The following is a 14,833-nucleotide window of genomic DNA, read 5'->3' as shown; positions in this document are numbered from 1 at the left end:
CACTGGAATTTATTTGGGTTACAAAACCATAATACGTCTCAGACTTTACAAAATGAAAAAGTATGCTGTGTCTTAAATTGTGCAATTCTGTACTTACGCTTGTTATTTTGAGTACATAGTGTGTTCACACTGACAAAGTATGGCCAAAAGTCAATGCATACAAGTACCAAAAAGTCAAAAAGTTGAGTGTGGAACACTGGACAATACTCGCCCTCAATGGGGGCCATTTTTGCCACGGAGTATAAGCTATGCGACAACCAATGAATTTTCAAACCTAAGAAAATGGCACTGGAGGAAGCAGTTGTTAATGAAATGACAACACCAAATTAAACTGTACAAATGTAATATACACATGTTTTTTTCCAACAACAATATTACTTCTGTGGACTCACAGAAGTATCCAAATTGTGACACACCATAAGAATGTGTAATAATCAAAGCGTCTACTAAAATGAACATATTAAGTCATGAAACGATACAGCCTTTGGGCTTTTTAATAAAACAAATAAGTTATTAATTATTATCTGTATGGGCTATCAGAGTTTATGGTGAAAGTAGCTGCTGTTCAAACTAGACACATGTAATACTTTATTTAAGCATATGCTGTGCAACATTGTTCTCCATGTCAGGATTACAATATGTGGTATAAACTGCAGAGAATGTGCACGATAATCCTTAATCTTCTTAGTGAATTTAAATTGCTTAATTACTGATTCCATTCAACAGAACAACACAGGCGTCATTCTAACATACTGCATTTATTACAGTACTTTAATAAAAAACTCTGCTTCATTACAAATATTTTCTCATATATTCATCAGAACAGAAAGCCACCATTATTCTTCCTCTGGGCATTTGAATATGATTTCAATTTTCTTTAATCTTGAGAACCAGGTCAAGCAGGACAGCAGATAACCTTAAGGGCATCTAGAGATTTGTCTAAAGCAGGGATGACATTCAGTTGAAAGGTCCAATGTGTAGGAATTTCTCCCACCTAGCGTTGAGATCATATATCGCGATCAACTCTCTCCCACTTCGCAGTTTAAAGTACGTATTTTGCTCTTTTCAATATCCTTTTTCTTTTTCTGAGCGAAGAAGACTCCTGTTACTGAAATTTAGATTTTGAACACGTGTGGTCCTCCACGTTTCCTTCTTCAAACTCTCCGGGGCCAGGAAGCGATGATACCCATTAGCAGATTAGCAGCACATGTGAGTTTATCATGTGACAGCGAAAACGCAAAAGGCGGGGCATATCCTGATTGTCCCTTACTAACCAACTTATTTCAAGATCGCGCATGAATACGGAGCGTCTACCTCAGTTCATGCAAATGTAAATATAAAATGTCAAGCCAATAGAAATACTTTGAATTGATGGTGATGGTAAATATTCATGTAAAAGGATACATTTGTGAACGGGCGACACCGATTTTGATAATGAATAACTAAACACGTTACACAATGGACCTTTAATGCAACAATGGAAACTTTCTGAATAATACATTTTAAAATCCATGAATCTTTTAATCAAACTGGCGCTCTGCGTTCATATTTCATATCTCACCATAGATATAGATATAGATATATCTCATATCTAACCTGAAGCAACACAACCCCACCTAATCTCTGCTGTTGTTTTTAATGCAAGGCTGTTTTCAGTCTGAATTCCTGTTTATGGTTAGGCTTTACAGAGATAACCGTTTAGGGTTAAAGTGCTCACATTGTGCTTTTTGGCTTTTTCCCTTTCCTTTATTTTGTTATTTATCTTTTATGCATGTTATAGATTCACAAAGGGAAAAAGCCTAAAGTCCAACCCTAAGGGACTTACCATCTCCAACAGAAAACACTGTTCACAAACTGCTTCAAACAGGTATGTTGTAGTCCAGTCTTTACTTCTGTGACAAACGTGCTTCACTTCGTAACACACGTTTTAATGCTCGCATAGCTGCTAGCATGGCACGGCCTCATACTCTGCAACTGACTGGCTAGCAGTGCTTACCTTACTACTGCGCATGTGCGACTCCCAACAAAAGTGGAACAGAAGTGAGATGCCTCACTCGGTAGCTAAAAAGGAGAGCTCAACACACAGGGTGAAAAGAGGAACTGTAGCAACAGATTAAAAAAAATATATATATATATATATGGTGTTTTCTGATAATTAAACCACATAAATCTATTCTGGTACAACTTCAAATTACAATTAGAATGCGAGAACTTTAAAGGATAGTTTAAAGGATTTTTTTCATCTATCTGATAACAATATTCAGGTTCCATAAGAACATTGAAACAAGATTTGCTCGCTGTAATCCGCTGTAATAGTAATCCCTTCCTAATGCACCTTCAATGTATGTGATTGGAGACCAAATACATAGTCTTCCTGTGCAAAAAAAAACATTCTACAGTTTACTAAAGTTAATATGCGGCTTCAGCTGCTAAGCTGCAGTGGAGGGATAGTAACAGAAAAAAAAACTGATATGAAATGTGTCCAACTCAGTCTGATGTAGACTCAAATTAGCTTCAGATAAATGTTGAAATGTATTTTTTACATTAAACAATCTGTGTAGACCTTGTCTTCCCCACTAGCTACCAGTCTGGATTTATTCTGCAGAGATCTGAGAAGCAGGTAACCATAGTCCACTATATCAGTCGTGGATGTAGACTATAGGGAAACACAACATTATGGAGAAACACCACTCACCACTTAGGAAATGGCATTGTCTGTGGTTTTACGTAGTAACCATTGTTTTAAATAAATTATTCAATAATGACGACCTGTAGCTGTTGCGTGCGTGTGTGTGTCCCAACGTCCTATGGTTCCCCCTCGGTCTCCGTCGCGCCCCACCTCCCTGCCTCCCGTCCAATCAGAGCAGAGAACAGCCTTTCGACCGTGGAGCCGGGAGACAGTGGGGGGATGGTCACGTGTGTACACACTGTAGGGCTCGGCAGCACTTCAGCAGTAGTAAAGTCTGCAACGGACGGCCCCTTTTCAGAACAAGCCTCGTACGAAAAGTTGATAGATGAGTTCTCCACCGTACGTAGTTAAACCGTCCGTTTTTGCTGTTTTCTTTACCGAAGCGATTACACTACTTGTGTTGGTGAAATGAAACGATTGAGAAATGCCAGTGGAAATGCTACATCCGAACCCAATGCCTCCGTAGGTTTATCACCCAGCCAAATCTATACGTTTCTGGTGAGTTTTTTCTCGTTTATATAATTTCGACCAAATAATAAGATGCGGTTGCCTTGAATTTTAATCGTCACAGTGGTATTGCCTACAAGTAAATTTGTCCCGTTAAAGATGGCTAGATGCGAGATTAAGTGTCTGTGCCAACAAAAGCCACGGAATAATAACGGGTGAAGTTAGAATAATTGTAAAGCCGTGACAGCTATCCACGCTTTGATCTACAGTCAAGTGGGATGGGGAGACATGTCCGCAATAATAAACAGAGACCACGATAGGCTAGGGTTGTTTTTCTCCCCCTTGTTCACTTGTAGACTATAGTTCTTCCACAGTTTTAACGACGCCTTTATATTTGGAAAACAACACCTGAAGTTGTTTCTCACGGGATCAGCTTTCCCAGGTGCTGGGGGGAAAAGTTGTTATCACTTTAATCAGGTCTCTAAAGTTCAAAGCCCCTTCCCTGGCAATAACAGTGTAATTCTAAGGCTGTGGTAGACTGCTCTTTATGTGAATAACCTATATTTCTTGTTGACATGACATCTGCCATTGGGACAAATAGAGCTAATCTGATGTCATGGTGAGTCTGTTAATAAACCGAATGCGATGTTTATAGCTAGTTACACTGCAAGAAGAAGGCAGCCTTACTTACTGGATTGGTAAATCTACTAAATCCCAGGCCATCAATGAATAATTACTTTATATGTTGTTTTCTTTTTTAAGTTTGTGTAGTTTAATCATTCCTAACCTGCTTGATCAATAATTCCAATGTTAGATTTTCCACACAGGCATTACTATATTCTCTTTGTTGTGTTAAATGGTATCAAGACTTTTGATCAGCTTTTAAAGCCACTACTTAATAACCAGATGTTTACCTTGGTTACTAATTATGCACCACTTATTATGGAAAGCCAAAAGGAGACTGTATGAATGCTACTTTCTGACTAAGTATAGTTCTGCCGATATACCGCTCACCAAATTAAATGCTTCTTGAGATTTAGGCTTTGCACTTGTTGTTGTCAAATTCATCCATGTGACCAAAGGGGACATGGGACGTGTGCCATGGCTTAATGGCAGTAAGCCTGCCTTGTGCTGACCATTGAACTCTGACTTTGTTGATGTTGTTTCAGAAAAGACGCTGAAGAAGTTGTCTTGACTGGCTGTGACTTGTACTTGACCGGAGTCTCTTACACAAGAACTTGATAAGAGTTTTTTCAGATTATTAGATATACAAGAAGGGTGATAGGCAGGTAGATAATTGGCCTGTGTACGGTACAATGTGTAGTTTGTGAGGAAACCATTCAAAAACAAGTCATCATCCTTACGACAAAATGCCAGCGCTCTGAATCAATTCTGTTGGGACTGATGATGATTTTGGGAAACTGAAATTATATAAAACCCTCCCACAGAAATGGAGCTGATGGAAAGTATTTTAATCACCCCTGAGAGCTTAGAATTTTTAATTTGCAAAATGTTATGCAGCATTAGCATTCACCTGAAGTCAGATTTCTCATTAATACTCTCAGTTAATGGGCTGCATTCCAAATATGAAAGGTGCTTGAGAAACGCACTGGAACAAAAAAAGATTTTTAATGAACCAGTTACATCTTAATGTCCTCTGGTGTTGTAAGGTGTTTGGTTCTGTAGGCAAGTACTTAAAATGTGACACTATTGATTGTGCATCAGATTTCATTGTGTTGCACCTCTGAAACCGTTGCACAGTCACAGCATGTGGGTGCCGAGAAATGTGAGTCATGTAACCTTGCTTTCTTCTACTGTAGTATTTCTGTTGTTGCTCTGCTGCATGCAGCTGCACAAGTGGCCAATCATGTGACTTCACTCAGTACTTTCTGAGAAGAGCCTGTAAATTCCAGTTAGGATATATCAGGGGTGTGGGGCCAGTATGTCACACTACTCCCATCAGCCTGCGAGATCTGGCTCACATACGCTGAGACGTCAAGTCCGTGTGCGTCACTCTTACGAGATCATGTTTGGTGGGGCCGAAGCACGGCCTGCTCCTCTAGGAATATTGAACTTAACCACTTTTGAAATGAAGAATAGGCAAAAAGTTCAGACGGTGCTTAACCAAGTCTACAGCTTTAGTCAAAGATGTGAAAGAAGAAGTCTGACAATAGCTTGGGCTATTCTTACTTAGCCATGTCATTTTACATATGACACATTTACAGGAAGCAGGTAGCAAGAAGCCATCTATCTCCCAGTTTTCCCCTCACACACTTGGATGGATATTTGCATACCCAAATCAATTCATAAATATTGCATTAAAAAGAGAGAACAACCCACCTACGCCTCAGGTAGCACACATGCTCTAATAACAACAGCTTATTGCCTGTTTGCAAGGTGCTTAATGTGTGTTTTGCTTATGGGAACATCACGTCTCTGAACTTGAACATGGGCGTTACATTGAAATGGTCTCGGATTCTCTGAATTCAATCAAACATACGAAATGAGTAGGAGAAGACATTTTTCTTACACCTCGCTCGTTTGTCCGCCCAGTGGGGTGGAAAACTAGAGATTTCATTGTCATGGGCTGCTGGCAAAATGTGCAGAGCTAAAGTGCAATGACAACACCAAAGGGCTCTGTTCACGAGTATAATACGAAAGCCATGATTTGAAATATTTTTTAGTGTGGGCTATAGCAACCCCATGTGTTTACTTTTTTTGCAGTGACTTGGAGGAAATGCAGAGGAGAATAATTGCTCCGTAATATTGTAATGGCATTTTCTTCTCAACTATATTGTGTGGTAACTATGCTTTGATTGGTTTGGTCTATCTTTAAAAGGGTGAAATCCCGGTAGATGATTTAAAAAGAAAAAGAATAAATGTGTTAACATACTGAAACATTCCTGTCACTTTCAGCAGGTAAACACAGGGAATTCTAAAGTTTCCACTGTTTACCTTTTAGTCCACTACGCGTTATAAATGCCATGGCGTTAGTTTTCATCTGTACTTCATCATTGTTTTGTCATTATTGAGGCCACGCGTCAAATACTTAGCTAATACTGTCTATAGAGTAACAGGGAAACAAAGTATTTGGAAACAAACCGTTAAAGTAATCAAACACTAGTGTATCACAAAGCCATTAATGCAGAATTGTAGGAGCCCTGCAGCTCTCGCAAGCAGTAGTGTATGTGATAATGAAAGGGTGGCTGAAACGGTCTGTACACAACAGGTGCTAATGAATGGGGGCAGCCAGCCACAATGCAGTGTGTGCTGTCTTTCAAGATTCTCTTAAAAGTAGTTTTCTCCTTAGGTGATCACAGGTTGTTGAAGGAGTGAAGGGTGCACAAACTTCTTCCAATCTACAACACATTCAGAGACAAGCACATAATCCACGGGAGAGGACCATAGCTCATTATGCACTTGTGTCAAGACCTGTTTTAGTAAATGAGTCACCTAGCTGCTTATAGAGAGCATGTTTACAAGAGATCTGTTCAGTGCTCCTGTCTTGGTGAAGACTGTTGTTTTGTAAAGAGTAACTGTACTCTTTCTTCCTCCTGATCCTGATCCAGTCCAGCTCTGAGCTCCAGCCTCCACTATAGTCTTTTTACAGCCAATTGGAGTGGTATAGAGGAGGGACTGAGCCCCTGTGTGTGTATAAACGTCTGTGTCCGAGGCTTAATGCCAAAACAGCCCCTCTGTAGTGGTGTTACGTAAGTGAACGGAACAATGTTTCCCCTTTACTGGCATCGTTACTCATCCTCCTGAAATCAACAACTGCCTTCCTGTACTTTTGTACCACATTATTTTCAAGGAAGAGGTTTTTCAGAACATTCTGACCAGATAAGCACATTTCCGTTTTTATTTTTAAGTTTATTTGCTCTTCAGAGAATCATCCTTTTTCAAAGCAGTTTTGGAAAGTGCAGCCAAATGTGTGGGAACGTAACAGCCAAATTGTCACTGAGGAAATGCAATACAGTGAACTTGGTTGATTTATCACTGCAATCCTGAGATAGCTTTATGATCTTCCATTTCCTTGACCAAAGCTGTTTGAATAATTTATTTAAAAATGCCCTGGGTTAATTATGCAGGAGGCCTTACATAAGCTTTTTTCAAAACTCGCAGCCCGGTCAAGCTTGAGCCCAAACACTCAAGACATGCACATGGTCATTTTCTTTGACCTTGTCCTGAACTCCAGCCCCGCAACTCAATCCTCGCTGACCCCTTTGCCAGAGCTTGCTTCACATTTCACTCTTTATAAATCTACCCATCACCACGTGCCCAACCCCCAGTCAACAGAAGATGCACGAGCTTCACTGCACCACAACCAAAAGAATCTGCGAAGTGTCAGGCTAGAAAAGTGTTTTTCTTTATCTGGCTGCGCACATGCACGTGCATGGGATGGAGAGAGAAAGAGCATGCAGAGGCGTTAAACACTTCTCTCAAAGAGGAGAAATAGTGGGTTTTGAAGCTGAGCTAGCAAATGAAACGTATTGTGAGGCGTTTGCATTCAGCCAGTCAGATGCAGTGAAGTGAAATTAATAGTGTTACCCAGGGCATAATAGCTGTGCCGTGGCTGACGTGTTTTTGTGTCGAGGCCTTGTTTTCCCCCCTAGTCAGCAAAGAAACCAGTAACAGAGAGGGTTGAATTTTGTTCATGGAAACAAGAACTGAATGTTTTTTTTCACATGCTCCTAGAACAATGATAATATTCACCGTACAACGTAGTGAACGTGTTTCATTGTTCTCACTCACTGAAATGAACAATGAAACGGCCTGTGAAAAAAACATCCTGTGAAAACATCCACAAACGATTTTTCAACGTTAAATTAAATGCCATGTGAAATTACCATTAGTTTCATCTATATTTGATTTTACCCAGCTTTAATTATTATTACTGGTTATCGATAACAAATATGACGTTTGTTAATTGTTATACAAGGGCGTAACTTTGGGTTCAACAATGGGGGGGGGGGGGTTGAGATCTCAAACTTGAATCGCAAAATTGAAATTTTGAACTTATCTAACACTTATTTTCCTTCATTGTGGTGAATTTTTCTGCAACAATCTGTGCCTTTTCTGCATCAATTTATGGTGCACATGTATTTAATTATGTAAATCAAATTAATATTAGATATTTAGGGAGGTTGCACCGGCCAGTTTTGATTATTGGGGGGGGGGGGGGGGGGGGGGGGGGGGGGTTGTAACCCCAACTTCTTGCCTGTAAATCCCACCTATGGTTGTGTAACTAACTTCTGTCTCCCTAACTCTCTGTTCGCAGTCGACCTGTTGAGAGACTGGACCTGTGTCGGAGCCCAGCGATGTGGCTCTGCATGGTTTACAATGAGACGGACACCAGCGTGGACTTCCGGCTCTGCCAGGACTTTGGCCTCATCCTGTCAGTCTTCTCCCTCGTCTACCTCCTGGTGTGCTTCCCGTTGGGGCTGTGCTACAATGTGCTGCTGGTCGTGGTCAACCTCTCTAACAAGGTGTCTATGACCATGCCGGATGTTTATTTTGTCAATATGGCCATTGCGGGACTTGTGCTCAACCTGGTGGCTCCCGTGGAGCTGCTGAGCTCCACCTTCACCCGCTGGCACGCGTGGGAGTACAACAATGAGGTCTACATCACCCTCATCATCCTTTTCAATATCTCATCTCTGGTCATCATGTATTCCACCACCCTCCTCAGTCTGGACTACTACATTGAGCGGGCACTGCCTCGTACATACATGTCCAGTGTGTATAACACCAAACATGTGTGTGGGTTTATTTGGGGTGGCGCGGTGCTCACTAGCTTCTCCTCACTGCTCTTCTATGTGTGCAACCACATCTCCACTAAGATGGTTGAGTGCTCCAAAATGCAGAACAAGGAGGCAGCAGACGCCATCATGATGTTCATCGGCTACGTGGTTCCAGCTGTGGCTGTTCTTTATGCCTTTGTGCTCATTTTGCGTATTAGGAAGGAGTCTACACCCCTGGACCAGGACTCGGCTCGCTTGGACCCTTCTATCCACAGACTGCTTCTCGCCTCAGTCTGTGTACAGTTTGTACTGTGGACCCCATACTACATGACCCTGTTGGTACACACAGTAGCTGGTGCACCAGGATACATTAGCAATGTACATTACTTACCTACATATTATTTCTTGAGATGTGTGTCTAAACTGCTGGCTTTCTCAAGCAGCTTTGCGATGCCTCTCATGTATAGGCAGATGAACAAAAACTTCTCCAACAAGCTTCAGCGGCTGCTCAGGAGGCTGCACTGCAGAGACCAGTCCTGCCCTAATGAACGCTCAACGGTGCAGCAAGTGGTGACGTGAGATCTCCCCGTTGGGAGATTACGCCCCTCCCACTCCCTCTTTTCAACCTCTTGGCGTAGCCGGCACTTATCCCCCCCCCCCCTTACGGAGCCAGTATCTAAGTGCGCTCTCTCGCTGCTCTGGACTGTATTAAGATCGACGTAGCTAACTGTGGAATTTCCTGTCACCTTCCAGAATTTGATCTGATCTTTCCAGTTGTGCAGTGAGAGGACACGCCAAGCAAAAACCACTAAATGCTGTTATTTTTTGTCACTGAGTAAAACTCTCCACTAAGACACTTGAGCTTCTAGTTCAAGGGCGGTTAACAGGCACAATCAGCAGATAACTACGCAGCACGGTGTTTTCTGTGTCATGCAGTATCCTGTTAGCAAGGAACTCCCAAGCACTATACCAATGCAGTGGATGCAGCTTCCCTGGTCCAAGTGTGTTATACATTTTCTGCAGTGTGCAAGTTTGACCTATGCATGACCACCTTAAATTTCCAATTTGAGTCACAATATGTTACTAAATACAGTTTTAGTCCTAACTTAAATAATTACTAAGTGAAGCATGATGCGTTCTCCTATCAGACAACCAGAAGCAGTAATCTACACACTTTAATTATTACGTGAAGCCAAGTTATTTTGTTTCTTCAAAAAACTCTACAACCCTGCATCATTGGATGGTGGCTGGTAAATCAGCGACCCACCATAGCTAATGAACTTGCATTGTGCGTCAGCATTGTGTTTACTGCCCTCAAACTAGAGGCCTCGATCAGTTGAATGAGAAGTGAGTTCTCCCTTTTCCTTTTACTTAAACATGTTGAACATGATTTCTGATGATCAGAGTAAATAATCTTTACATTTTAAAGGTAGAGTACATATTAATGGTCTCTTAATTTCAAAAGCTTTCTTTATTAACACCAGTACTACCCTGTAGCTAGATGTACTGGTACGAAGTAATGTTCTCGATTCACTTTTATTAATTGAGTTCTGAGGTTTTGACACGCTCGCAGGCATGAAGAAATTATTCTTGCTAGTCACGCTCCACATCAAATATCATAGAACAAATTAATATACAGGTATGTCTACACCATTTTAACGTCATAAAGAACTACATGAAATGCTTATGTATAGCTTATATTCAGGGTTTGACATAACCAGTATACCTCTTGTGATCTCTACTGAAATCACATTATCTGTTACCATAAGCAGTTTCTATCCACTCATTGAAATCAGCTCATTAATTTGAGCCACAGCCCAGTATGTGACTAGTTCAGGAATTATGCTCACATAAGGTCAGTGAAGGGTCCTTAGGAGTTGGCATGTACATTCCCTTGAATGAGTGGTTGGGGAGGTTTTCCCACTGGAAATTTGAAGCCTGACTTGGTCACTCTAGAGGTGCAATCAAAACCTTCACCGATTATAAGTGACTTGCCTGTTGAGCACTTGCAAACAACGTGTTTGACGCAAATTTTGAACTGCATTGCTGCTCAGATCCAATTGCACATCATTGGTAAAGCTGCTTTGCTTTCTTGGCTGCCACTTACTCAAATGTTAAGTGAACAGACTAATTGTGATGAACCCAAGTTATAAAGTGAAAGATATATTTTTAAACCTTGTTTTTGCATGAGGTCTCTGCATCTCTCATCACTGCAGTAGTTTAGTTTTTGTATTTGCTTTCTGAATTGGAGGGCCAGTTTATCAATCATTCTTTGAACAGATATACCAGCGGGGTGGGGCACTCACTTGTAGAGAAATGAAAGGTGGGCACACTGTTATATTTCACCTACAGACATCAATAAATCCTAATCACTTATATCTGTAGACAGTTTTAATTTACACCTTCAACTAAACAATTCTGTGATGTGCCTTGACACAAGATGTGAGCTACACTTTCAGCGTAAAATGTAAAGGATCGCCAGCTGTACTAACTCAGATTTAAAGCCTTTCATACATATATGAAGTTATTATAAGATCATAGGATTATATCACACAAACCCAAACTGTATTTCTTTAAACATCTCGTGACTTTGGATATTTTTGTCTAAAAATGAGATATGAAACAGTGTCCAACATTATAATGTTGGCTGCATAGCCCCACCCTTATGTGTATCTACAATCAGAGAAAGGTACTGTGTTATTTTCAACTGAGGCTGTGTTTACATTATGTGCTACAGTATGTGCTGCCCCATAAAAAAAAAACGTGTATGTAACGTGACACAGTTAATCATTATTGGAACTCAGTTCAAAGTCCTAATGCTAAAGCAAACAGTAGTACATGGTCAGATGATAAGTGTTTTTTTATCAAAGCTTGTGAAATTTAAGCAACATTTGTTAAGGTGGTGTCCATTTTTAGACCCAAATTGGTGCACTATAAACTGTTGGACAAAACACGCTGTTATTTAATCAATAGGTCCAACAGTGACACTTGAATTATACTGTATAGAATTGAATGTTTCCCAGATTTCTGATTATGTGACAGTTTACTACATCCAACTAGAAGGCACTCGACAAAAACTCAAAACCTTTTTTTTGCAATAAAAAAAATTTAATTTCTGTCTGAATCTGAATTTGCATCAAACTACAAAAAGTGAATGATAACTGTGCCAATTTTTGGAGAATAGCTAAATAAGAGTTATGACCATCTAACTTTACCGTGTTGCTGCAGTGCCACCTGTAGGGAAAATATCATCAGGTTTTGCAAGAGTATTGGAGTTGGTAGTGCATGTGCCATCTAAATTTGGTTGCAATCACACAAAAAAGGCCTCACCTTTATCACTAAAATCGACTTACTTTTCATGCAGGTTTTGCAGCTGAAATGTTTTGCTAAGTATTGTAAGACACAGGACCTCAAACCAACTCCTTGGCAGAGGTAGCAACCTCTACAATCCCCGGACTAGCAATCCCTACAAATGGACTGACTGCATGATGCACACAACTGGCAAAAAAAGATTGATTAAAAGACATATAAGCTCAAAATCACGGCCAACTCAGATTACTGCTCAGGTCTGAGTTTGGTTTATTAGTTCAGAGGGGCCATAATCTCACATCAGTGTGAAGACTTTTGAGCAATGATCACTGAGTTCAGTTGAATGGCTGAAACAGACCAGGTGTAAAAACACCCTCAAAGTCCTTGTGTGTCAAATGTATGCAGATGCATTTTAGCTATTTGAACAACAAAACCTCAAAAGTCCAGATGAATCCACGTTCAGATGTGATGCTTTTGTGACTGTGTATGCACGTGTAAAAAATAATGTAAATACTGTATGTGAGAGATTTACAGGCGATAGATACCATGCTCTTTTAAAAAAACAGTATTTTTTTCTGAGAGATATATTTAGATTTTGTAAGTAATCCACTCTATTGTCAAGTGAGTCAAAGACTGATTAAACAATAAACTAACCAGGATATTCCCACTCCTTATCTCAATAAAATGTGACAATACACATGATGAAAGTTTTTGTTAAAACATCTGCTATGCAGGAGGGCTGTAGTCAAGACCACCTTTGTCGAGTCAAAGACAAGTCCAAGACCAGAACTAGTCAATACCAAGTCAAAACCGAGTCCAAAGAGGTTTCAGTCTAAGACAGAGCGTGTCCAAAAAGGTTTAAGTCTGAGTCAAGAGCAAGTCCAGGACAGAAAGAAAAGTGTTGACAGTATCAAGACAATCGTTTTGGGTCATTATTTGTTGAGCTTAAAGCAAAAAGAGTGTCACAACACCCAGGATTTGTAAGTATAGCAATTCCCCTTGATACCATATAATCTTATCTGAAGAAAACAGAATGACATATAGTGATATTTCATAATAGCAGGGTTGGAACTGATACAAACACCAATCCTAGTGATATTTCATAATAGCAGGGTCAGAACTGATACAAACACCAATCCAATACTATTACCACTGCTAGGTATTATTAGTACTGAGAATTTGAGCTACTAAATAACAATATAGCTTCACTCCAGATGTAGTGACCAGTATTAGAGAGTGTACCATTATGGTTGATTTATCAGGTGGCCACTGTTTCACTTTCCCTCCAATATTATTATAAACATAAAGAGACTTGGACTCAGTCTAGACCAAAAGCCAAGACCATGCAAGACCAGTGGCAGAGACCGAGACAAATCCAAATACCAGCCAGTCCAACACCATAGAAAAACCGTCTTGAGTCCATGACCGGACTCGAGTACTACATCCCTGCTTTGCAGCCAGTTGTTGAACGGCTGCTTGGTGGGATTAATGCCAAACCTTTTTGTTCTTGAAATAAGTTAACCAAACATGACAAAGTCTTGTGAGACGGAACTTGAAGTTGGTGCTTTGCTCCAAAAAAAAAAGTCCCTTGAAATAAAAAAAATACTATTCTTTCTATACTTTTTTATCCAAAAAAAAGATACTGCTTGACTCAAGATTTGCTTTTATCCACAACTCAAGTATGAAAACAAAATGCAGTTAATTCTAGCTCTTGGACCCTGTGAGGTGAGGATGATGGCAGGTTGTCGGGGTTCTTCCCTCCCTCTGAGCTGCAGTGATGGTGGGAGCGAGGGACACCACAGCTCTCCTCCGGCTCGCCACACCGCTAACAGCAGATTGCTTGTGGCGAGACCATTCAATCACGCCACTCCGACTGGGGAAAATAGCAGCGCTCCAGGCATTCTGGGAATTGTTTTGTCTTCAGTCCAATCCTGCTGCCATTCTCAATGAAAACAATGTGTGTAGGCTACATCTGATAACAATGCTGCACACAGAGCTTTGTAGGAGGAGCTGGGAAAAAAGTGCTGCAACAGGAGGCTAGCGGGGTTGAGATGATGAAGTGATAACACTTTGTGAAAATCAAATTTAATTATGAGATGGATTACAATTAAAACTCAACAGACTGTGGTAAAGTGAGGAGTAATTGTGATGCATCAGCTGTTGTTAGAGTCAGACCCAGCAACAGTAACATTTGACTGCACAATAGTGTGTATATTTAAAGAGTTCCAGCAGGAGGAGGGGAGGTCTTGAATTATATGTACTACATCTGGAAATTATATGATAATAGAGTGAATTGAACATGGTTGTCATGGTTTCCATTTCCCTTTCCTCTGAGGACTGGCGTTTCAAGGGGCTTTTGCTTGATTCTGTTAGCTCAAGCAAACAACGCAAAGAACACAAAACATCAGTCAGTCAGTGTAGTAATACCATCTGTATTTAGCAGGGAGCTAATGATGCAGCAAGTTTTTTTCAGCTAATACAGCTAAAAAAGTAGGACCTCATTCATATGTAAATGCACTGGTCACAAGATGTAGGTCTTCTAGCTAGTAAAAGGGCAATAGAGTTCTAACTCATATAAAATAGAGTTACTTTTCTTGTCTTTATTTTCTAATTGTTGCTGTGTGCCAGGCTCCTTGGCAAGGAGCAG

The 14,833-nt window shown here is 40.4% G+C and overlaps 1 protein-coding gene across 1 annotated transcript; it reads left to right on the top strand.

Moving 5' to 3' along the window:
* Nucleotides 1–2,915: 2,915 nt before the first annotated feature.
* gpr146 (G protein-coupled receptor 146) lies at nucleotides 2,916–12,849 on the top strand. The gene is made up of 2 exons (XM_034895182.1): nucleotides 2,916–3,187; nucleotides 8,415–12,849. Exon 2 carries the CDS (start codon nucleotides 8,455–8,457, stop codon nucleotides 9,454–9,456), a length of 1,002 nt encoding a protein of 333 aa, XP_034751073.1. The 5' UTR covers nucleotides 2,916–3,187; nucleotides 8,415–8,454; the 3' UTR covers nucleotides 9,457–12,849.
* The last annotated feature ends 1,984 nt before the right edge of the window (nucleotides 12,850–14,833 follow it).

The sequence above is a fragment of the Etheostoma cragini genome, chromosome 15, assembly GCF_013103735.1.
Source record: "Etheostoma cragini isolate CJK2018 chromosome 15, CSU_Ecrag_1.0, whole genome shotgun sequence".
Taxonomy (NCBI): Eukaryota; Metazoa; Chordata; class Actinopteri; order Perciformes; family Percidae; genus Etheostoma; species Etheostoma cragini.
Note: the sequence above shows the minus strand (reverse complement) of the source record. Positions and strands in the feature narration are given on the sequence as shown.

Coding starts and splice junctions, on each gene's coding strand:
- gpr146 (XM_034895182.1), top strand. CDS start 8,455: ATGTGGCTCTGCATGGTTTACAATGAGACGGACACCAGCGTGGACTTC.